Genomic DNA, 22,936 nt, shown 5'->3' with positions numbered 1-22,936 from the left:
TACCAGCATGCAACTTGATGGCATCTAAGTACATTATGGGTGGCAGCTCGCACTTAGCACGTAGGCCATATTTGACTGCAAAACCATGTCCTCTAACATTGTTCATGAAAGGGGGTTCAATGCCATGCAGAACCAAAGTGGACTCATCAAATCCTCCTGGAAAATGCCCCTCCGTATATGGGCAGTCTTTGAGGTATTGGCACCCTCAGATGAATACAGTAATAAGGTGGTATGCCACCCTTCTACGACTTTCGCCAAATACTTTATTAGTTCCGGATCAAAGCGATACAGATATAGGACATCGATTAGCTGGCACTAGCAACTAAAAAGGTTTCTTTGGCCTTTAGAGGCTTGTGCTACAAGCACCGAGTCGATAATGAGTCGCTCTTTGCAACCCCTTACTCCGGCTCGGCAGCCCTTCTGCTCCTCGGACGTGTGTTCGTGCGACGTGTCCTCGAGGTGCGCATTGAAGCTTCCAATAATAATGGACGTTATGAATTTGTAGAGGAGCGGGTTGGTAAGCAAGTAAGAAGATCTTGTGTCTGTGCTGTCCTGTACCATAGGTTTCTTAGGAATAAGGTAGGTAATTCCCGTAATTCATCCAGCCGAATGACCTGATTTATGCTGTGTGCCAACTGCATACGACAGGAAGTTTCTGCTGTAGTGTTGTCCAGAATTTCAGCTACGGGGGTCTCACTGGGGATAGTATAGTTTCGGTAAACTCTCTGTAATTTATTATTCATCCCTCTGCTGGCATTGCCAGAGCTGATTTGAGTCAGCCCAGCAATGTCCCGCTTTAGTGAGCCAAGTCGACGTTCGAGGCGAATTTTCCATGGTGGGTCTCTTCAATCACTAAAACCAATAACGCGAAAGCGAATCTTCTGACCATGCAATCTGACAGCCGCACAAGTTATTGTAGTGCAGCATCGAAATATCAGCACACAGCCGAGATGCAATCTCATCATTGATTTGAGATAGAATTCTTGGAGTTACTGGAGATGCATAGAGCCTGGCCATACTTGGTCTATGCAAAGGATTCATTTCCGAGAATTCAATTCACGTTCTTTGGAATTCGTGCCGAACCTCAGCGGAGACTTTAGCTGGATAGTGAAGAAGAGTGCTTCGACGAGTACTGAAACTGTTCGCAGTTCGCGCGATGATCTTCAGTCAAACACGCTCTCTGATGATGGCCGGGTTTGTGTCGCTGCAAGTAATAAAACGGTATTCGCCTGCGACTCGCTGCACAGTCACGTGCGCGAATTTTTATTATTATTATAAAGATTATGGGCTTTTGTTTTCGATGCAAGCTGTGCTAGGACTCTTATGACTAGGTTTCCTAAAAGTTTATGGGACTGTTTCTGGCATTCCTAGCTTGATATGAGCCTCCATAGCTGGGCTCCTTAGGTCACCATATAACGTCTCTCTCGGTGGTTATTGGTAAAATGATCACTCTCTAGTACCAGTGGGATTGACTACAAATCTCAGTTTTTGCGTAAGTTGGACGATTATGTTAATTTGAAAGTTTTTCTATGGCTCCTAGGTCATGAATGCATTAGATATTGAATTTACGTAAACTAATGCTAAGTTTAATATCCTACAAAAGTACAGTACTACAGACGAGAGGGGAACACTCCAGAGTCCTATTATTTTACCTTGTTCAGGCCAGAATTCAGAATGTCTAACCGATATCCCAGTAATCCTAGCTAGGAAAGGCGAGCATCCTGGGACCCTCTATCTCATTAATAATGGGGGTGCGCACATTCTAGAAAATAATCTTAATAATTCTTAGACGATAATTAACAACCTTTGATTATCATTTAAGGTTCGCGGATAACGCTTCATTAGCATAATGAATTTCAAAATATTCAGGTTGCTAGCCTGCAGATTCCTTTTTCTGAGTGACTTTAAGGATAAGCGGGGGAAACTTTAAGCTTGAAGGAACTATGATCTTGTTTTGGTTTTCCTAAATTTCTGGTGCAATTGACAGGGTAATCTCAGAATAGGTGCACATGCCGGGGATTTATGCTGGTATTCTAGGTAGTGTAGTTATTTACTATCAATAGACCTGTTTACTGGTACTCTAATAAGACAGAAGATATACTATCTTGCTCAAAAAGTTCCCGGAATTGCCACCGTGTGGCGCACCTATTAAATTCTCTTTATTTTGTTGGGTTCGCGTGTGTTTGATTTTGGATATGGATTTGAATTCGTAATAATACGTTTGTGTTAAGTTTTTGCAAAAGACAGTTTCCATAGTTAAATTGGACCCGACATCCATCAAATGGGTCCTTGCTGGGCTTGCGATTTCAATGGTGTCATGCATCATGTATTTTCGGCATTGAGTAAAAAGTATTATTTGGGCGCTATGAGACATTTGTGTTAAGCAATTCGTCAAGAACGAGAAGATTTGTGTCAAAAAACTACTAGGGTGCACGCATTTGAGCAGCCTCGGCGAAGCAACAAAAAAAGAAAGATCGCTCTGATGGACACACCAAACTTCGAAAGGTGGGGATTACTTTGAAGGGGATAATATCGGTTTTCATGAATAATCTTGGATTTTAAATTTTCTGAATGAATTCCGGGAATATTTTTTATCATGATAGTATCCTATCTGATTGACAAATATTATTCCCCTGCCTGAAAGAATAGTAGGCGACTTTTGCTTTAGTAGCTAAATTTACATTTTTGGTCGTGGTGAATCATTATCATCAACGGTTCAACAACCGGTATCCGGTTTAGGCCTGCTTTAGTAAGGAACTCCAGACATCCCGGTTTTGCGCCGTGGTTTTAGGCTGGATCATCCTCATCCATCCGGATCAGGTGACCCGCCCACCGCAACCTGTTCAGCCGGATTTTATCCATAACCAGACAGTCGTGATATCGCTCATAGATTCTTCTCTCAAACGCGAACTATTGCTAAGAACCCAGGTCTCTGAAGAATATATAAGAATTGTCTTGTACAGTAAGATCTTTGACCCTATGGTGAGACGTTTCGAATGCAACAGTTTTTTTTTTAAGTTGAAATAGGCTCTGTCGGCAGCCAACATTCGTGCGCGGATTTCATCATCATAGCTGTTATCGGTTGTGATTTTCGACATTCAGATATGAGAAACGATCAACGTACCATGTACTTCGTCTTGCTTTCATTAATGTGTAGCCCAAGATCTCGTGCTGCCTGCTCGATCTGGATGAATGTAGACTATACTAGACTATATAAGCCTTTGAGCACGCAGAGCAGAGACATTGTACTCGATTCCCCCGCCTAACGAAATATCTCAGATTCATTTATGTATCGCAGGATTTTCGTTAGTGGATGCTATCCGCTGTAGCTGGAGCACATCAGAACCAAAAGTTTGATGCCTGATGCGTCCATAGGTAGGGCATTCATATAGAAAGTGTTCCGTGGATTCCACTTCCTCATTACAGGATGGACACGTATCATCTTGGAGAATACCTATTTTAAACATAAAATCTAATAATGAAATATGGCCAATCAAAATGCCCACAAAGTCTTCTCCTTTTCGACAGCATAAATTTTGCAGATGTTCGGATAGCTGAGTGGTTAGAGCGCAAGGCAGAAGGACGAAAGGTAGCGGTTCAAATCTCACTGGTGGCAGTGGGGATTTGTATCGTGATTTGACGTCGGATACCAGTCGACTCAGCTGTGAATGAGTACCTAAGTCAAATTAGGGTAATAATTCCGCGCGAGCGCAATGCTGACCACGTTGTCTCATACAGTGTTCTGTTGTGTACCGTTACGGTCTTGAATGAAGTTCTCTAACACACTTCAAGGCCCTGATCCAATATGGATTGTTGCGCCAACGATTATTATTATTATATACTTTGCAGTATGTTTGTTTCGTTCTGACAGGAAAAGTTTGATGTGGCTGCCAGCATTAAGGCTCTGCCATCTGCGATCATAAGAAACTTGTTCCCAGTTTTTAATAACAGACTTAACCAATGGTGCTGACACAATCGCTATTCCATTCCCGGCATGGAAATTGAACCTTCTTTTGCAAAGACACTCGACATTTCATATCCCTCTACACTACTGACTGACTGTGTCTGAATACTTCCAATTTTTTTTTTTATTAAACATGTATGGGGACCCGAGAATCAGAAGGCATTACAAAAACTGGATTCAGTTATAATAATAATACTCTGTCCATCCTATCAAATAAGTCTATGAGTTGCTTTCATTGCAGTGCTCTGACAATATATATATATATATATACAAGGGCTAGAAATTTAGTAATGGATTTAAAGCTGTGCCAGATGTCGTGCTCATGGGTCCGGTAATACGCGGGTATACAGTTCTTTATAGTTCGGTTACTTTACAATGAAAACCTTTTTGTTTAACTTTGATCCACTGCACTTTGGATGTATAAGGAAACATTGGCCTAATGATAGCAACATATATTCATATCACCATATGAGGCCTAAATAACCAAGTCGAGGCAAACGTTTTCCAGCTTTGAGTGCTGGCTTCATCTTTACCTCTACATCTTTGCTTCAAGGAGGAAGCCTCTTATCTAGAATAACTCTCAGATATTCCCCCTTTCCTTCTTCACCTCTTTCAGGCAAAAATCATTCAGTTTTCTCCTTTTTGTAAATAAAACCATTGTGGTTTTATTTGGATTTACTGAAAGTTGATGCTTGAGGCACGAACTGTTAATCAAATCAACGGGGCGTTGTATATTTCTACACACCATTCCGAGATCACGATTAACAGCTAGCTTATGTTATACGTCATCTGCATGGGCTTGGATGTGAATTGGCAAATTTTGTAGTCTGAATAGTAATGAGTCGATAAACATACTTCATTCAGACCATAATCTCTGGCGGCATCACAAAATTTTTGGAAAGGCACACAGTCAAAGGCTCCTCTAATGTTCACGAACACGAACACGAATTCGCCTTTCGTAGGGAGATAGTCTGTACAGACTCAATTCTCGAATTTGTGAAAGTCCCATCCGGTTTTCTAAGAGAGTCCAACTTGGCCGATCCATCATCTCTTGTAAGGACTTTGTTCAACCTTGAAGTCTCTTCTTCACCTTACCTTTTCTCATAGCATGTTTTGTAGTTATCCCGCTTCGAAAGTTTTATAAGTCGTTTATATTTCGCTGTGAGTTTCTGAAGTTTAACCAGCAGCAGCACGCTCCTGGAGTGGTCTGGTTGATTCGCCCAGTTTTTGCAGTTCTCAGTGCCACCGAGGAACCGTCTCCAAAGCAGTCTAAAAGTGTGCGACTCGGAGTTCTCAATTGATCTTCTAGCGCTAAAGGAGTCCTTAGCTTACTAGGAAGAGACCCTTTGTTGCCAAGAAGTGCATTAAACTTTGTCCAATTTGTTTTCCTCGGATTGGATCTTTGTATTACAATCTGTTCGCCCGCAATAGTCAGTCAGTCTCTAATCAGCTCTAACAACTTTGAAGTGTAGATTGTTAGGTCAATTACTTCACTTGGCCTTAGGATTGTAGGCTCGCATCCTACGTTCGCAGTCGGGAGACCAGCCTTTACTTTCGAAAAAGAATACCATGATCGTGTGAACTTCTGTCAACATACTGAAAAAATAAACAAGTTTCAAATTCTTCATAATCCATAATTTGTTGTTATTCATAGAATACGTATTTCGGAAGCGGAGGCTCCGCTGAAGAAGGCACCAAGTTCAGTCAATACAAATGAGTCGAGCGCAATACGCAATAGAGTTCTGTGAATAGTTAAAAAATCATAACTTCGCTGATAATAACGCCCCCTGGTAGATACATCTGTATCCGAAGCCCAACCAATACGTCTTAGAAACGTTTGTGCCCCCTGGAGCTAACTGCATAATAATTTTCTGCATTTGTTTTTAGAGAGGCATATCAAGTTGCATGTCTTGGTGTACCAGCAAACGATTGGCAAGGTTTAGCCCACGCTGCCTTAGAAGCTCTTCAACTAAACATTGCTCGAAATGCTTTCGTGAAAGTCCGTAATTTACCATGGCTTCAATTGATCAATGAACTTCAGGAAAAACAGAAAAGAGGAGATGTCCCAAAAGAAGTATTACAGGCGGAAAGCTTAGCCTTTGCTGGAAAATTTAAAGAGGCCGCTAGACTTTATCAGAAATGCAATCACAATAATCGTGCCTTGGCGATGTATAGCGATCTTCGTATGTTTGATTTGGCCCAGGAATTCGTAAAAGACGACGATGTGGCTGACAAAAGGGAGTTAGTGAGGAGACGTGCTGAGTGGGCTTGCTCGGTACATGAACCCAGAGCAGCCGCTGAACTATTGTTATCTGCAGGAGAAAATGAGCGGGCTATTGAGATTGTTGCAGAGCAAGGGTGGTCGGATGTGTAAGTTTCTATTTTTTATATATGTTTATGCCATGCATGGTTCTCAATGGAATTGTTCTTCAGGTTATTCGATATTGGTCGTCGGTTAAGCCAAACTGAAAGGACCGCCTTGCAACAAATTGCAATTCATTTAAAGAGGTTAAAAGCACTACCTCTGGCAGCAGAAATATATAAGAAGCTCGGGGAGGAATCTCAGGTTTTTTCTTACAAATTGATTATTTAATATTGTAATTGAAAACGGAATTTTTTAGGTTGTGCAATTACATGTTGAGGCGCGTGATTGGCCAGAGGCTTTCCGACTGGCTGAAAGTGTACCTGAACTATTGACATCAGTACATTACCAACACGCTCACTGGCTTGCTGAATCAGATAAATTCATACAGGCACATCAATGTAAGTCGAAGGCGTTACTACCGTTCCGTTAAATAATTCAAATTTATGTCTTAGCATATATAAAAGCTGGACGAATCAAAGATGCTGAAAAGTTACTCAAAAATTTGAGTGAATGTGCTATTAACGAAGAGAGGTTTTTAGATGCTAGTTACTTTTATTGGCTAATGGCGAAGCAGTTTTTGGAAGTTCCAAAGTAGGGCAACTTTGAAGATTCCTTTACAAAAATGAGCAGTCATTCAATTTGGTTGTGATTTCCAGGGAAGGCGAACTTCCGACCGAACATCAGCTGCAAGAATTCAAAAAACTATTCAAATTGGCGAAGATATATTTTGCTTACAATATCATACATACATATTTGAAGGAACCGTTTACAAGCAACCCACCGTTAACTCTGTTTAATGCTAGTCGCTTTATATTGAACGAAATTGGAAACAGACGTCCTCCCAAAGGCGTCAGTTTATTGTGAGTATTTTTTTTTTACTGCGTTGTATTTACATAATAATCCTTGTTTTTCTTGCAGTGCCGTCTTGTATACGCTGTCGAAACAAGCAAAGGCTTTAGATGCAAATAAACTTTATTTCCAAATAAATAAAAGGCTACAGACATTGAAACCGCCAGCAAACATTCAAGAACAGATTGACGTACGTTTATTTATTAATAGTTTTTGTCCTTTTGAATTTGCTATTTTTGTTCGAATTTTTAGATAAATTATTTAAACAGCAAAGCATGCAAGCAAGGATTCAACGACCCAGAAGAGCTGATGCCGTTGTGCTACAAATGTTCAAATTATAGCACCCATATGAATGGAAACTCTTGTCCGACTTGTCAGCAGGACTATACGTTTTCTTTTGTATCCTTCGGTAAGATAAGACATTTTCGTAGGTACTCTGCTTGCACTGCTTATGTAGATATATTATATTGAGAAGTTTTGGTGAGGGGATGGTTTTCCTTATTGTAGCACGAATTCTGTCGAAAAAACAACAAAGTAATAGTTTTCATAGTTGGTATTCACTAATTACTTACTATCAATTATGGAAGCTCAGCTTTTCTCAGATAATGGGTTACTATTTCATTTTCTTCTATTTCTATTCAATGATTATTTCTATCCAATGATTTCTGCTATAGTCAGTAATCTATAACTATTTCTCTTACTTTTTCTTGCACACAATTAGATTTTGGCAACGGCACATCTAATACCGGCAATGTTCATTGAGTTATAAAGTTTATAAATTCCTGTTTCTTAGAAATATTGCCCCTGGTTGAATTTCACCCGGAGATCGATATAAGTGATGCAGAAGCAGAGCGGATTTTATTGGCTCCACCGAAAACAAATGATGATCAAACAGATCCGTTTGCAGAAGCTGGAAATGAGGTATGTGCAAAACAATTTTATTTTATTGAGTTGAGCGGGATGGATTTTGTTTTGATTTTGAATACCGCAATTTTCTCAAGAACTGATGTATTTGTCTGTTTCCCTGGGAAATAAGGAATTATGTGACGATTTTAGTACAGGAAGTTAAATAATAATATTCTAACGTAGCGTCCAAGGAAAACTATTGGGCTCCTTACTGATGATAGTATACCTATTAGCTATAGTATGTCTTTCAGCTTATTACTGACAGGAACTCTATTATGTTTCCTACTTCCAAGCCTCAACCTACTTTGCACAAGTGATGGACACTGTCCTAGAATATATGTGGAGGTTTCGTCACTCTCCATACAGCATCGCAAAATATCCGGACCTTATTGAGCCGAACGTATTCAGTCTGTTAACGCATTCCCATGCCAGTTTGAAATTCACCTGATTGGACCTAAGTGCCTTAATAGCCGTTTGGCTTATTAAAATGCCAATGTTCTAACGTCTATAGTTCCTTTTGAGGTTGAAGGGCACATCTATCCATGACGTATATTTCGACCTAAAATATGTAAGTATGCTTACCAATTGATTCAAAGTATGCTACCTTGGATTAATGACTAGGGCGCCCGCTACCTCTGCTGTGAAGGATCCGTCAGTGTACCAAGTAATCAGTTGCTGGTTTAAGTCTTCGGTCACTGCTACATTCTCCCAGTGTGTCCTGTTACTTGTTATTGAAATCGAACCTTGTTGTCATGTTGACCCTTGGCATCAATATTTCAGGATACTGCCTAGAATATTAATCTTCCTTCGATTTAGACAGTTCCACGCCTCGCGGGTACTTCCGGATATTCTGAAGATCGCTCTCCCTAGCTGCGTTTGTATGGGCAGATGGAGAAGGGTCAATCTCAGAAGGACTTCTAGTAATGTCCTGGGGCATGCCCTCATTGCACATATGTTTGACCTTTTTTACTCGTTTCCATTCTATATAATCTAATGGCCTACTGGTGATCTGCTTCCTAGTGAATGCTATTATATTAGCCTTGGCTGGATTTATGGGCAGCCTTGCCTTCCTGCGCTAGTTACTAGTGATTTCTAGTCCAGTTAAGATTCTGTCTCATAGATGCCCCTACAGATTAAAACAATGTCATCAGCATAACTCTGGAGCTGTATTCTAATGTTTGTTAGGTTGCCTCTGAGTTCGTTAGTTACTTTACTGCACATTACCGTTGCCACTTCTATCTGCCTGCTATGGTAAAAGTAAAATTAATTTTATTTGTTTTTAATATCCTCATGCGTTTCTGTCTGTTTGAAACTCTACACGATTTTTCTAGGCACAATTCAATCATTTTATGTCAAACATTAAAGCTTCAAGCTGAGCTCGTATGTTTGCAGGCAAAGCAAGTCATTTGCACACTTTAGCGGTAGAAGTTGTTTACGAGCAGGACGCAATCTTCAACGTGTCCTTGGGTAGGCGTGATTTGACAATTCCTTGTTTACTCGAAGGCGTGTATATTTGGTAAGAGTTATTTTATGCATACAGTTTCAGTGGATGTTAGATTATATTAAACTTCAGGCGATTTACACATATTACAATTTGCAACTATAACTAATTCTCGTAAAAACGTTGCGCGGGGCATCATCACTTCCAACTTGAGTTTTGCACCCTGCCAATATCTGAAATCACTTCGGTTACAAGAGGTCTTAGTCAGCTTTTCGGGTTTTTCGCTTGCGCACTTGAGGACTTGACTCTTTGTCGTTGTTGTCTTCGTTGTCGCCGCTCTTTTCCGACTCCTCTTTCTCGTTGTTCTTGTCGTCGTTATCGCTGCCCGAGTTCCCTTCGCCTTCTGAAGTTGAATCGCCCTCCTCTTCCTCCTTCGCAGCATTTTCAGCTTCATCTTCCAATTCATCGTCGGCAATGTTTTCAATGGCACCACGGCCCGCCTCCATGCCCGTGGTACATATCCCAAGGCTATGTTGCCCCTTGCTACCCTTAGGAGAGATTCTAAGATGATTTCTAGGGCCCTGTGGAGTAGCGCTGGGAAAATGCCATTTACTCCGGGTGATTTCAGTGGTTTAGAGGTTCCCAATGCTCATTTATTTATTTATTTAATGAGGACAATTCACAGAAAACAAATTCCTTATTACATATGGTCCTCAGAGGGAGGAGCAAGTAAATGGCTTACTTTACGCTTAAAACTAGAGAAGGAGACAGAGTTAAAGGACTCAAGCTGTGAAGCGTTGTAGGACCGGCATAGCCTCGGTATCGGAGAGTGGAAGTAAATCTCGAGCTCCGCGAAGGGTACATAAAAAATTCCTGCACTACGTGTGTTATGGGAGGTGATGCAGAAAGTAATATCCGAGTTGGCAGAGCAGTCCGTTGGGCAATTGCAGAGTTTGAAAAGAGTACATATATTAAGGAAGGTACGGTGTTTCTGCAGGGAGGGAAGATTGAGGGTGGAAAGTCGTAATGAATAGTCAACACGTGGAAGGTTTTTTTTATAAAAGAGGGTCCGGGTGAATTTGCGTTGTACAACTTCAAGAGCGCGGCAGTCACGAATGCGGAAGGGGGACCAGACTACACAGTAATATTCAAGGATGTTTCTGACAAGGGAATTGAAGAGTGTTAAGGAGGGCTGAATTGAGATCGAGTTGGAGGAAGAGCTTTGGATAAAACCAGACATTTTCGAAGCTTTATTGATGATGTCAACGAAGTGGGAATTGAAATGAAGTTTGTCGTCGAATATTACACCCAGGTCTTGGAAGGAGGTCAGTAGTGAAAGGGGTTGTCACACTGAGAGAATAGGAAAAGGATGTTAGGGAGGGTTAAAGTGAATAGTACATCCAGCGGCATTTGCTCACATTCAGTGTTGGCTTGTTGATCGAACACCAACGGACTAAATTATCAATTTTGGACTTTAAGAGAGCACAGTCCAGCGTAGACGAAACATAGGTAAATAATTTAAGGTCATCTGCGTAAGCAAACACGGGCAGGTGAGGATGGAGGCGAGGTCATTGATAAAGAACAGGAAGAGTAGCGGGCCAAGTATAGAGCCTTGAGGAACGCGAGAGCAAGGAGAGAAGGAACGAGATGAGTAGCCATGAAAAGAAACTTTGCAGGAACGGTATAAGAGATAGGAGGAAAGCCAGAATATGACTGAGAGTTTAGAGAGGATATTATGGTCAACGGTATCAAAGGCTTTAGGGAAATCAATATAAATAGCATCGTGAATTAAATCATTCAGCAACGAAGTTGGTAAAGGCAAGAAGCTTTGAAGCCGTAGAACTATGTTTCACGAAACCATGCTGCTCGTTGACAATCAGGTGACCGAAGTGGATGATCAACCAGTTGACGTATCGTTGCAGCATTTTAGAGCAAGAGGAGAGAAGAGAAATGGGGGAGGGGGAGTAGTTCACAGCAAGATAAGGGTCTCCGCTCTTGAAGATAAGGGTGATAAGGATCTCTTTACAAAGATGGGGAAAGTAGCATTCTTCTAGACTTTTGTTGTAGATTATACTCAGAGAGAGGGAAATGTATTTCCTACAACTTTAGACGAAGGAAGAGGTTAGGAAGCCCATCGGGGCCAGGTTCGACATTGGGGTCCAGATTACCAATGAGGAACTCAACCGAGGAAAGCGTAAAGAGAGGAATGGCCAGAGATTCGGAGCAGTCAGCAGTTAGAAGAGGCGTAGAGGGTGGAGAGGTCGTAGAAGAAAACACTGAAGAGAAGTAGGTACAGAAAAGGTCGCAGGATTGTTGTTGGGAGTTGGCAGTGAAGTCAGCAAATTGATAGAAAAAGGAAGATATTGAGTGTGAGTGTGAGATCAAAAGCGTTTTAAGTTACCGCGGATAAGGGTGGCTTCGACACTCAATAAATACCTTTTATGCGCTTTTTTAATCATTGACTTCACTGTAGGGCATATGGCCTTCAATTGAGCAAGGTCGGCGTAGTTTTTAAAAGCCCGAAACTTCTTCGCAGTGCATGTTTCAGGCGAATGTTATTAAGAATCTCCGTTGTGAACCAAGTTGTGTACGAACGTAGGCAAGCAGGGGAAGAAGGGACATAATAGGGCAGGAGATCGGACAGGATATTGCTAAAGGTGTTTAGAGCTTGATCAAACGTTGAGTTGCTTAGTATATATATCCAGTTGAAAGACGCTAAAACCGAGTTCAGACTGTGGCTTTGCGGAAGTTGAACTTAGTAGATTTATGCTGTTTTGGGGTTTGAACGAGGGAGATCACTTCGCCAGAGGAGGAGAAGATGAGTTCGGTGGGAAGTGTATCTTTTATTGGAATTAAGACCTCACCGCCGGTGGACTTATGAGATGCATCCCGGTCCTTGTCACAGCGGAAAGTGGAGTTACCCTTCGGGGAGCTCGGAGTTTAATATGGCATCGTCCAGCCTATTTTCGGAGATACAGATGGCATGGCGTTGCTGAGCTAACGCCGATAAATTGAAGGCCCCCAGCTTGGTTCTTAAACCCCTAACATTCTGATAAAACAGACGGACAGTAAACATGGATTCAGTTATATTGCTCGGCAAGGCAGGCGGGTTGTCCTGAAATTTACCCGCGAATTGGGGCGCTTGTATGACTTGATGAATACCCTTCAGGCCAGAAGGAAAATTGCCTTCGTGTGGATAAGTCACCTTGAAAGATGCAATCATCCGGTCGGTGTTGTTGTCTTTTGTCAGTTTATATACTCCAGTACATCGTCCGTAGAAGTTGCGAACGCTAGCCTGTAAATAAAGAGCTGTTTAGGTGAGAACGCCACCTTTAGCTTGGGGCCGTGGGTATGGCTGGATGAAAGGCCAGGATATATGGCAGCAGTAGTAAGTGGAGCTTCGTTGGCGACGGAAACGATGTCAAACCGTAACTCGTCGCATAGGGGTGTAGAGCCAGTTGAAGCAGCCCAGATATAGGAAGGCATTGCAGATGAAATCAACTGAACTGAGACTCCTGGTGCATAGACTTCTGAGATGTTGAGGCTACACTGTTAACCACAGTAGGAAGTGCCTTTTAAGAAGTCATAGTCTCGTCGAACGAATTCCTAAGCCGCCGGCAACATGTAGATAGCGACGACTTAGTCGATCGTTGCATTTTTGGCACTACACCAGTGTTGCAATTCACGTTTGCGGCAGAATTCAGCTGGGCTTGGTTAAATCATCTTACCTTCTGAGTACACCTGATAGGAGAGAGAAGAAGTGGTAGCGCCTTCCTATCGCAGGACTTCACCAGTCTAACGAATAATTCCGGTAAGAACTGCATGTCGTTTCCTGGGGTCCACTTCTTTGCTGGAAATATCAGCAACGACTGCGTAGTTGACTCAAAGGTGAACCATCGGCACGATGCAGGCACCAGCAGGTGCTCCGAATACGGGAGAGCTCTCAAGACAAATCGTGATCAGGACATCCATGTGGCTATAACTCTCAGAACGCCAACTCTACTTATGAATCTGGCAAAAAACGTGTAGGGAATATTTTAAAATTCCTGCCGGTTTTAGGCGTGATCGATATACCATTCATAATAGTTATAGGTGTAGCACATGCTGCAATTTTCCTTGGAACTATTATTATTGCTGTATATTCCTCTAAGCGGAAGAGAAATCATTTCGGTCATTAATGCCCTCAAACGGAGTGAACTCGCTGGGCTTGACTGTCTTCCCGCAGAGTTATTCATCGCTGCTCCTGCAGTTATTGCAGATATGCTATTTCCACTTGTAATTTTGGAAATCCGTCGCAAAGATAATAGATAAAATAATTCTGGCATGCATCAAAGAAGACCTAGAAAGCTTGCTCGACAGCAGGTTGGTTTCCGCTCGGGATCCTCTTGCAGTGACCACATCAACATCCCACGGATCATTTTGGAACAGTGCGCGGAGTTAAGATGTTTACTTCACCTGCTCTTCCTCGATTTCGAGAAGGCTTTGGATAGCGTGAACAGAGACTGTATCTGATGTATTCTATGCAGGAGGGGCATTTCGGAGGAACTACTATTATCAGAGCGACATATGATGGCGGAAAATGTCACGTGCTGCACCGAGATAAAACCTGAGACGATTGTGAAGTCCTCAGGGAGTCCGCCAGGGTTGCATCTTGTCACCGATATTATTTCATCTTGTTATCGATGACGTTCTGAATGTGGAGGACGTGGAGGAATTCCTGAAGCACCTGGACTATGCTGATGACATCTTTTTGCTCTCTCGCCGGGTCACGAACCTTGTCCAAATGGCTCCGGATTTGGAAAGAGAGGCGAGTAAAGTTGGAATCAAGATAAACACCCAAAACCCGTAGTTCCCAGCCTGACGGGTCATCATACTTTCTCTATTTGCATTAATGGACAGAGCATTGAGGGCGTCGATTAATTTATGGTATATATCTGGAAAGCGTGGTTTCTATAGACGGAAACACAAAACTGGATGTTGCTCGACGCATTAAGAGCACTAGATCTGCTTTTGTTGCTTCGTCTGAGAAATGCAGATGTCTCTGTAATAAGATCAAGTTGAGAATATTCTGTGCTAATGTTCTTTCTGTGCTGCCTGTATGGGAATAATGTATGGAAAGTAACCCCCACTGTTACTCGAAGTCTCCAAGCTTTCGTCCGCTCCTGGCTGTGTCGAAGAACTTGGTCGGCGCACAGGCCTGTCACTCGTGAGCCTTTCCGCACATTATATGCCATTGAAGATTAGGCTCTTAGTTGTCTGTGATGTAACTTATATCTGAAATTCATGCAATTCAATATCAGAAAAAAACAAGAACATTTTCCACACACAGGGCATGCTGTATAAAGTGGGGAACGGTTTTCCGTCACCGTCTTCGGTCTAATAATTTGAATCAGACTGTGCGAGAGTCCCAGCATATCTAGATAAGTCGTGAGAAATTTAGGTATAACACATTTGGCTGCTAATATTATGGGAATTACAATAACATAACAACATTACCGATATAAGTAGGTGAAGCAACCTCTCTTGTCTGAACTGATAGAACGTCAGGCTTGTTGTGTGGAATATGACGATTGGTTGCGTTTGTTGGTCTCAATTCATACCGTAAGTGAAGTATCGAATTTTGCCTGGTCTGCACTAGTCGTTCTCTATTAATATTATAAGTTTACTATAAGTAGGCCATTTTGGATGGCACACACAAATTCCTCCATTTTAGACAAAGATCCTCAGTACATAGCCATCTGCTCGACAAATGGAAATCGACGACCGGTTGACAAAGACAATTTACGTGTTTACCATGCATTTCCTTCAGTTTCTACTTATCGATCTGCTTCTGGTCCAATTTCATATTAACTAACGGACTAAAAGGTCGATTCTTCAAGCTAAGTGGAGTAAATCCGCAATCTGCTTTAGAAACAGCTGTATACCTAAGACTCGGTAGCTTTCTTCAATAAAAATAAGCTCTCAGCGGGTGAAATACGTGCTGATGTTGTGCCGCAACGTCAACCATGCCTCTGTCTTCGATGTCACTAGGAAAGTTCGTCCGCTCCACGGCAGAAGTGCCATGATGCATATGGGACTTGGACATAGCCAGCATTCGCTCCTGATCGTTTTCCGAATCCATATGCCCGTGAAGAGATTGCGAGTTGACACACATTTAACTTCACACGTTGCAGGATTTCGGGCACCGAAGTATTTTTCAAATCACCAACTCGGATATCGCAATTATGTTGGTGAATTATACGATTCAGACGCAGGACAGCGTTTGTCTGGGAATGCGAGATTGTGCCATAAGCCTTAGCGTAATTGAGCTAGCAACTAAATATATTTCTTTTGCCTATAGTTGCGTGTCCTATAACTATTGAGTCGATAATTAGTTACTCTTTGCACCCCTTGATCCAACTCGGCAGCCCTTCTGCTACTCAGACAGAATGTTGTTAATTTCGAGGTACGCTTTGATCCTTTTACTTATAACGGGAGTTATTTGTATAGGACTGGCAAGCTAGTAATCGGTTTTGTGTCTGTAGGATCTTGTAATACGTCTTTTCTAACAAGAAGGTAAATAATCGTCGTGGTGAGGAAGGAAGGAAGGAAGGAAATTTCTTCGGCCGACAAAAGATCTGATACTGTGCCAAGTGACGGTCCAATGTTCATCTCAATATTTTTTTTTGCTTCCCTTACCGGAAACGATATTGTCTGCACGCTGGGACTCGTAGAGTAATCTGAAAATGCTTTACCGGTTCTTCACGTATGCTGCCTTTTGAACGACGACGACGACAAATTTCTATTTGATTGTGCTCCGAAATTCAACTATGGTGTTTCACTGAAAATGGCGTAGTTTCGGTAATTAGTTTATTTGTAGTTATTCTATTTTACTTTACGATTTATTTACTCAATTGAAAATGAATAGTTGAGTTTTAGTAGATGCATGGACCCTTTTGGTGGTACTTTTTGTCTAGGTACTTATGCGCATCTACTCACTAAATATGTAAAGGAATTAAAAAGTTTGTGAAGAGTGAATCAACCTTAGGCAATAATAGCCTATGTCCGTATAGTTTCCGGTGGAGGAGGGCTATGTGGGATCACTGTATTTAATTCTTCTTCCTTTTGTTCAGCCTTTGTCTCGTTCATAAGTGGGGTTGGTTCGTCATGATAGGTTTCGTCATTTGGTTCCATCAAATGCTTGATCTGGATAAAATGCAACATCTTCGTCTTCATTACCGCAAGATGCCGTTCATTGCCTTTTACCTCAGAACCATAGAAACAGAAAAAGAATACCAGTTGTGGAACGCCGCTTCATGCAGGTTGCGTTAATGGGTGAAGCAATTTCATAACGCAGTTCCGCATTGGCTGATAGCATTGACCCGAGATATCTAAATCGCTCAGTTCTGGGAAGGCCAATGTCGCTGACAGTCATAGTGCCCTGTTTTATGGGGATCGATTGTTAAAAATTCAGTTCTATTCAGATTCAATCTGAGATCGTGTTGCATGATGTAATCATTCCATTTTTGGACAAGTTGCTCGAGATAATTTTTGCTATTAAACGCTAGGAAAACATTATCTGCACAAAGCAGTGTATAGGGCGCTGGACGTAGGATATCGCGGATGACAGTGTTCATAACAATAACAAAGTGGAGTGGTGAGAGGGCGTTTCCTTGATGAACACCAACAGAAACACGTAGCTGTTTTGAAAAACCCGCCACAGCTTGAACTTTACTTTTCGGATTATGGTAGAGAAATTGAACCCAGCGCACAAGTTCCTATGGCACTAAGGTCATAGCCAGATGAGTTCGTGTGGCACACGGTTAAACGCTTTCTCTAGATCCAGAAATGCAATGTATGGAGGGCGATACTTATCACGGTGTTTCTCCATGAGTAACCCCGCAGCGTGTATTGCGTCAGTAGTTCCGCAGTTCTTGACAAATCCGGCTTGATTCACGGTTATTTCAACGATTTCGCAAATACGGTTGTCAAGAATGTGATAAAAAATTTTCAGTATGGGAATATCATATAATTGGATTGGACGGTAATTTGAACATTTTGCTGGATTACTTTTCTTTTTCCATGTTGGAAGTGTGGTACTTTCTTGCCAGTCAGATGGTGTTCTTCCTTCCTGAATAACCCGGTTAAAGAATTCACTGAGCCACAGTGTTGGGTCCCAGCTCTTCGCTTTCCAGAGCTCAGATGCGATGTCGTCAGGTCCTGTTGTTTTCCCCGATTTCATTTGATTTATTGCTTCCTCGACTTTAGTTGCGCAGATACGTGGAACTGCTCCAAATGTCGGCAATGATTGTGGAAGTAGAGGATGAACAAATTCTTCAGTTGCAATCTGCTCGAAATATTCTCGCCATCGTTCGACGATCGGTCATCAACGCAACAGAAGTGTTCGACATCCTGTGTGTATTGGTGTTGGCTTCTGTCAAGTCGATATAGATCTCTCTCGCCATTCCAAGTATCCAGTTTATCGTAAAATCTTCATAATGGATCGCTCGGGTGACAGCGATCGTTTTCTTTGCTTCCCGATCGGAATTCTTATAAATTTGCCAATTAGCGTGCGTGTTATCGTCGAGAAACTTGTGGTAGAGACGTTTCTTTTCATGGATCTTTATTTAAACATCGTCATTCCAAAGCCAAGTATCTCGGTTTATGTACTGCCTACCTGACTTGGTGATCCGGGGGTTACAGAGGCCGTTTTGTGGATCATGTCTTTAATTTGGTTTCACGATTCTTCCCTATACGTAATGGTAATCGGCAAGTGAGATCATTTCTTCTTTCCTTTTACGAAATCGTCACCATTCAATGCGCGGCGGGCCAATGCGTTCCTCACGCGGTTTTATCAGCGGCTTGATTCATACGATGCAATCAACGGCCGAAGTTGAGGTGCGATGGTCTCGTAGGGAATGGCTTTGCAATCAGTGACGCCGTCTTGAGAATATAGTCGATTTGCGTTTTACTATTCCCACTATAAAATGTAAGAAGATGAGAAAATCATTTGATGTACCATGTATTCATAAGTACAAGGTCATGGGTGTTCCCAAAATCGGTCTTGAATGAAGTGCGCTAACACACTTGATCCAATTGGATTGTTGCGTCAACGGTTATTATTATTATTGTTAGTCGATCCGATCATGTTGTTTCTAACGACATTGGATGTACTTTCTTGGTCGGTCTGTTGTGGGACCTGTCACCAAGAGAGTTCACGTAGGCTTTAGCATAGTGGAATAACTCCAACTATACTTTATTTACCTCTTTCCCTGCCGGATGCTGGGCAGCGAAGTCCTACGGCCACAGCAACATCCTAGATGAAGTACCTCGAGAAATGTGGGCATCTCCCACGGACATGTCACACGCAAGCTGAACTTCACGAGAAACTTTGCTGTGGACCTTCCAACCAGAGCAAAGTAGAAGACCAGCGGCGTGTTGCAAGACTATGACACGGTATTCTTTACGGACGGATCAAAGATGGCCTATGGAGTCGGCGTGGGGGTTTTCTCGAATACACACGGTGTATCTAAGTCGTATGGTCTTCCAGGTTTCACCAGTGTATTCCAGGCGGAAGTACTGGCGATATTGGAAGTCTGTCGATGGCAGGAGCGTGATTCGAGCCCCAAGCGTAACATAGCCATTCTGACCGACGGCCAAGCGGGCATCAAGTACTTGTACTCAACGACGACATCTCCCGGCTGGTGGGGCAGTGCAGAGACGCGCTCAACCATCTGGGCGGCACGCTCAAGGTCACTCTCCTCTGGGTTCCCGGGCATAGGAACATAGAGGGGAATGAGCGGGCTGACGGATTGGCCAGGCAAGGCTCTGCTCTTGGCAGTCCCTCGGCGAATACAGTCGGTGTTCCGCTGGCGGCTGTCGGGGGCCGAGTCTACTCGCACTACCTAGCAGCCGCGGGCCTGAGATGGCGAAAGTTTACAAGCTGTGCCAAGTCAGGGAGAATTTGGCCCGCTTATAACATAGCCCGATCACAGACGCGTACAAATGCATTCAAGATTACGGCGGTCTGCAGGCTCGGCTTACCCTACAACTCGCATTGCCGAAGCTGTGGAGAAGGAAGGGAAACCCTCATGCACTTTCTCTGCGATTGCCCAGCCCTGGCTCGAGTCAGGCTGCGGACACTGGGTAAACCATTCTTTAGGGACCTCAGTGAGATTTCTAGCTGCAGGGTCGGAGAGCTGCTTTCCTTCGTGAATGCTACGGGCTTGCTGTGAAGATCCGAGCCGGCTGGACTCTGCTTCCCTGTTCCCATAACAACAGTCACGGTCTTAGGAGTTTGTGGCATCAAAACGGCGCACCAAAGTGCTAATTGGGCTCCTCGGAGCGGCCACTGATACCTACCTACCTATCTTTCCCTGATTAGCTATTATTAGAGATACATATGGTGGCGGAAATTGTCATGTGCTACACTGAGATAAAGTCTCAGAGGAATTTGAGGTGCAAAGCGGTGTCCGTCAGGGTTGCATCTTGCCACCGATATTATTTCTTCTTGTTGTCGGTGATGTTCTTTACACTGCCTTGTCCGGAGGACGTCGAGGCGTTCAGTGGACGATGGCATCTTTCTGCTTTCTTATCGGAAAGAGTGGCAAGTATAGTTGGATTGAAGATATAGACCAACAAAATTAAAATTCTCACTTTGCCGGTTCATCGCACCTCCTCATTTGCATTAATGGACAGAGCATTGAAGGTGTCGATCAATTTGCATACCTAGGAACCGTGGCTTCTGTCGGAAGTACCGAACTGGATGTAAGCGATGCCTTAACAGCACTAGATCCGCTTTCGTTGCCTCAACAGTTGCTTGCGATGTGTAGTATCGTATAGTATAGTATTGTCAAATATTGATACGATTTCGTATAGAGAACCTTGCTGGCGCATATACCAATTACCCATGAGTGAGGTGATCGGAAAGCGGGAATGGCAATCAGACCTGACAAAAGCGGGGTGGTAAAGGGGAAGATTTCCTTTGTGTCCGGAGTTTTCTCGGGAGCCTGGAATAGACATTTCAGTGAAAAAGGGGATAATTGCGGGACCCACTTAATTGTCATCCAGGACTCGTATAACTTTCACTGCAGGCCCTGGTGACAATGGATACATCACACATCAATTAGGGGCGAGAGTTTCATTGCTGACTGTGCAGTGAAATCGATTTTCGTAAGATGGCGCAGAACAAGGGGGAAGGAGTGTTGTGTTCTCGGGAAGTCCTGCGAGAAGTTGAAATGGATTTCAGCACACCGATTATGATGGTGCGTATGCGTGCCTGACACGCTGTGCCCCAACAAAGGGTGATTGGCAACCATATATCATATTGCCCCCGTGGATCCGTGATTATTATTAGTAGAACTTCGAATTGGGAGATCTAATGCATATAGAAAGTATTGGTACCGTGACAGTTTTTTGGTTAACTATTGAGCCAACCAATGCGTGTGCGACAGTTGCTGAGGGTTGAGCGAACCTGACAAAGGTGGTGCACTCAAAAATAATTTTAATGCGTGCAATATGGTTTTCAGCAGAATCAAATACTATTAGTGTATTATCAACATAACCTTACTCGAAACCGGAACTCTAGAAAATTTTATCGATGAAATATTAGAATGTTTGAGGGACATTTCATAGATCCAATGACATACACGGGAACCAAGACGTGCCAATTGTACCACGGGAGGTACAATTTTCGACCCAGGACTCAATTTTTTATGGGCTAAGAAAGGTAGGGCAACCATTAAGTAATTTGGCTCGTTCGGCTGCTCAGAGTTAACCTGCAGATGCTATAGGCGTACTTGCAAGCTATATATGCATCTAAAGAATGCTTTTGTGCGCCTTCTGTTTCGAGTTGACTCGCCTTTGTATAGTGTTCATGGTGGCAACTTAAATATGGTGAATGTAGCTTGATTAGTTGTTGAGGAGATGTTTTTTTTCTGAAAGGCTTCTATTTACCCAAGTAAATAACATTCAATGACAACGATGAAATTAGAATGAACGCCTGAATCTCATTGACCGAATCTTCTAACGCCGCGCCCTAGAGTTGTCGCGAGATTTCCAAGTCCCACAACTAAGTGAAGTGCTTCTCAAAGGGCTAGGCCACTGTAGCGGTCTAATAAGTGTATTTTTGGATTTTTTTACAAAAAGGTGTTCCGTTTAAATTCAAAATAAAAGTATTTAGATATTTTCCCCATCTTAATCATCTGTCATTCTTAAGTTATCAGGGCATTCATTTAGTAAAAAAAGCAAAAGATCGATATTTTGAAATTGCTACGGCGGCCTAATTCCTTAATTATTGTTTACTGTCGTATCTCGTGACGAGTTTCAAACCTAAGGGTTGATAACAACCATTACAGCTACCCCTTGAAGTGAAATCATATGCTCATTCGGAAAATCAGGCAGAAGAGGAAGGAAGGAAGTTTGTGCTTGAATTTTCCTAATATTACGTCGACGTAGAATTTCTTTCATTGATATTCGAATATTGTTACTGGAATTTGGTTTTATCTTGCTAAAATAAATATCACTTATGATTTTGCTAAACGCCAGCATCTCACTTTTTCCGTTCTAGGAGATGACATCAACTTTACCTCTATCCTTTGATCGGGCATCATTACGAGCGATCGATCCAAGCCACATCCTTATAATCAAGAATAAAAACACAAATATGAAAAATGTGTATTATCGGAATTTGTTACCGGATTTGCAAATAACATTTTGTCCTGAATGCTTGCTGGTGAGAAATGTTTTGATCGCTTGTTGTTGAATTATTTTGAATTGTTTGATTTCACTTATTTTTGCCAAATGTTTTTCAGACATTTTACTCTGAGGATTTCGAATTGCAAGTTTTGCAAAAAGGATACTGCCCATTCTGCCGGGCATCTTCGGAGAAATTGTATGAAACTTAATGGAATCGATTCCAAACAGTTATGTTTTCATTCGTACAAATTACTGCACCAAAAAATAATAGAAATTGTTGATTAAAACCTAATATGTGCGTTTTATATTATGTTTTACCAGTGGAAGCCATTTGTATGCATCCAATTTGTGTGTTTTGGTTGTTGGGGTTAAATTTACGGTTTTCAGATGAGGTAAGGTAGTTGGAATATGCGCATTGGGCCTCGTAATATTTTTTTTTGCCAACTTCCTCGATAAATATGGCAACAAATATGGCAAAGTTATTTAACTTTGGAACAATATGAGTCACTCAATCGTAAAATCTCGCAGTAGATCAAATCATACAATACGTGAGGGGGTCATCCCGTGTGAAGTCCGTTTTTTGGCTTTTTTTAGAAATTTGTTGTGAAGAACTGGATAAAGATACAAATACGAATTTTTCGCCATAGATTTACTAATATCGTGCGTGCATAGTAATTTTCCCAGCCCGATCGCAGAGTTCGTTATTGAAATACAGCTAAATTTTTGGGGCCGTGTA

The 22,936-nt window shown here is 42.2% G+C and overlaps 1 protein-coding gene across 2 annotated transcripts in view; it reads left to right on the top strand.

Annotated features, from left to right (window-relative positions):
- LOC119650423 (intraflagellar transport protein 122 homolog) overlaps positions 1-22,492 on the top strand; it is a 66,186-nt gene extending 43,694 nt beyond the window's left edge. Inside the window, exons 8-17 of one of the 2 annotated variants that reach the window (XM_038053234.1) lie at positions 5,852-6,334; positions 6,398-6,530; positions 6,586-6,727; positions 6,782-6,920; positions 6,986-7,189; positions 7,248-7,368; positions 7,431-7,587; positions 7,972-8,099; positions 22,073-22,237; positions 22,317-22,492. In XM_038053234.1, coding sequence (XP_037909162.1) covers positions 5,852-6,334; positions 6,398-6,530; positions 6,586-6,727; positions 6,782-6,920; positions 6,986-7,189; positions 7,248-7,368; positions 7,431-7,587; positions 7,972-8,099; positions 22,073-22,237; positions 22,317-22,409 — 1,765 coding nt within the window. In that variant the 3' untranslated portion in view covers positions 22,410-22,492. Of the gene's footprint in view, positions 1-5,851; positions 6,335-6,397; positions 6,531-6,585; positions 6,728-6,781; positions 6,921-6,985; positions 7,190-7,247; positions 7,369-7,430; positions 7,588-7,899; positions 8,100-22,072; positions 22,238-22,316 lie in introns of those variants that run through there. The other variant, XM_038053235.1, reaches the window with a different exon arrangement.
- Positions 22,493-22,936: the final 444 nt, after the last annotated feature.

The sequence above is a fragment of the Hermetia illucens genome, chromosome 2 (assembly GCF_905115235.1).
Source record: "Hermetia illucens chromosome 2, iHerIll2.2.curated.20191125, whole genome shotgun sequence".
NCBI lineage: Eukaryota > Metazoa > Arthropoda > Insecta > Diptera > Stratiomyidae > Hermetia > Hermetia illucens.
Note: the sequence above shows the minus strand (reverse complement) of the source record. Positions and strands in the feature narration are given on the sequence as shown.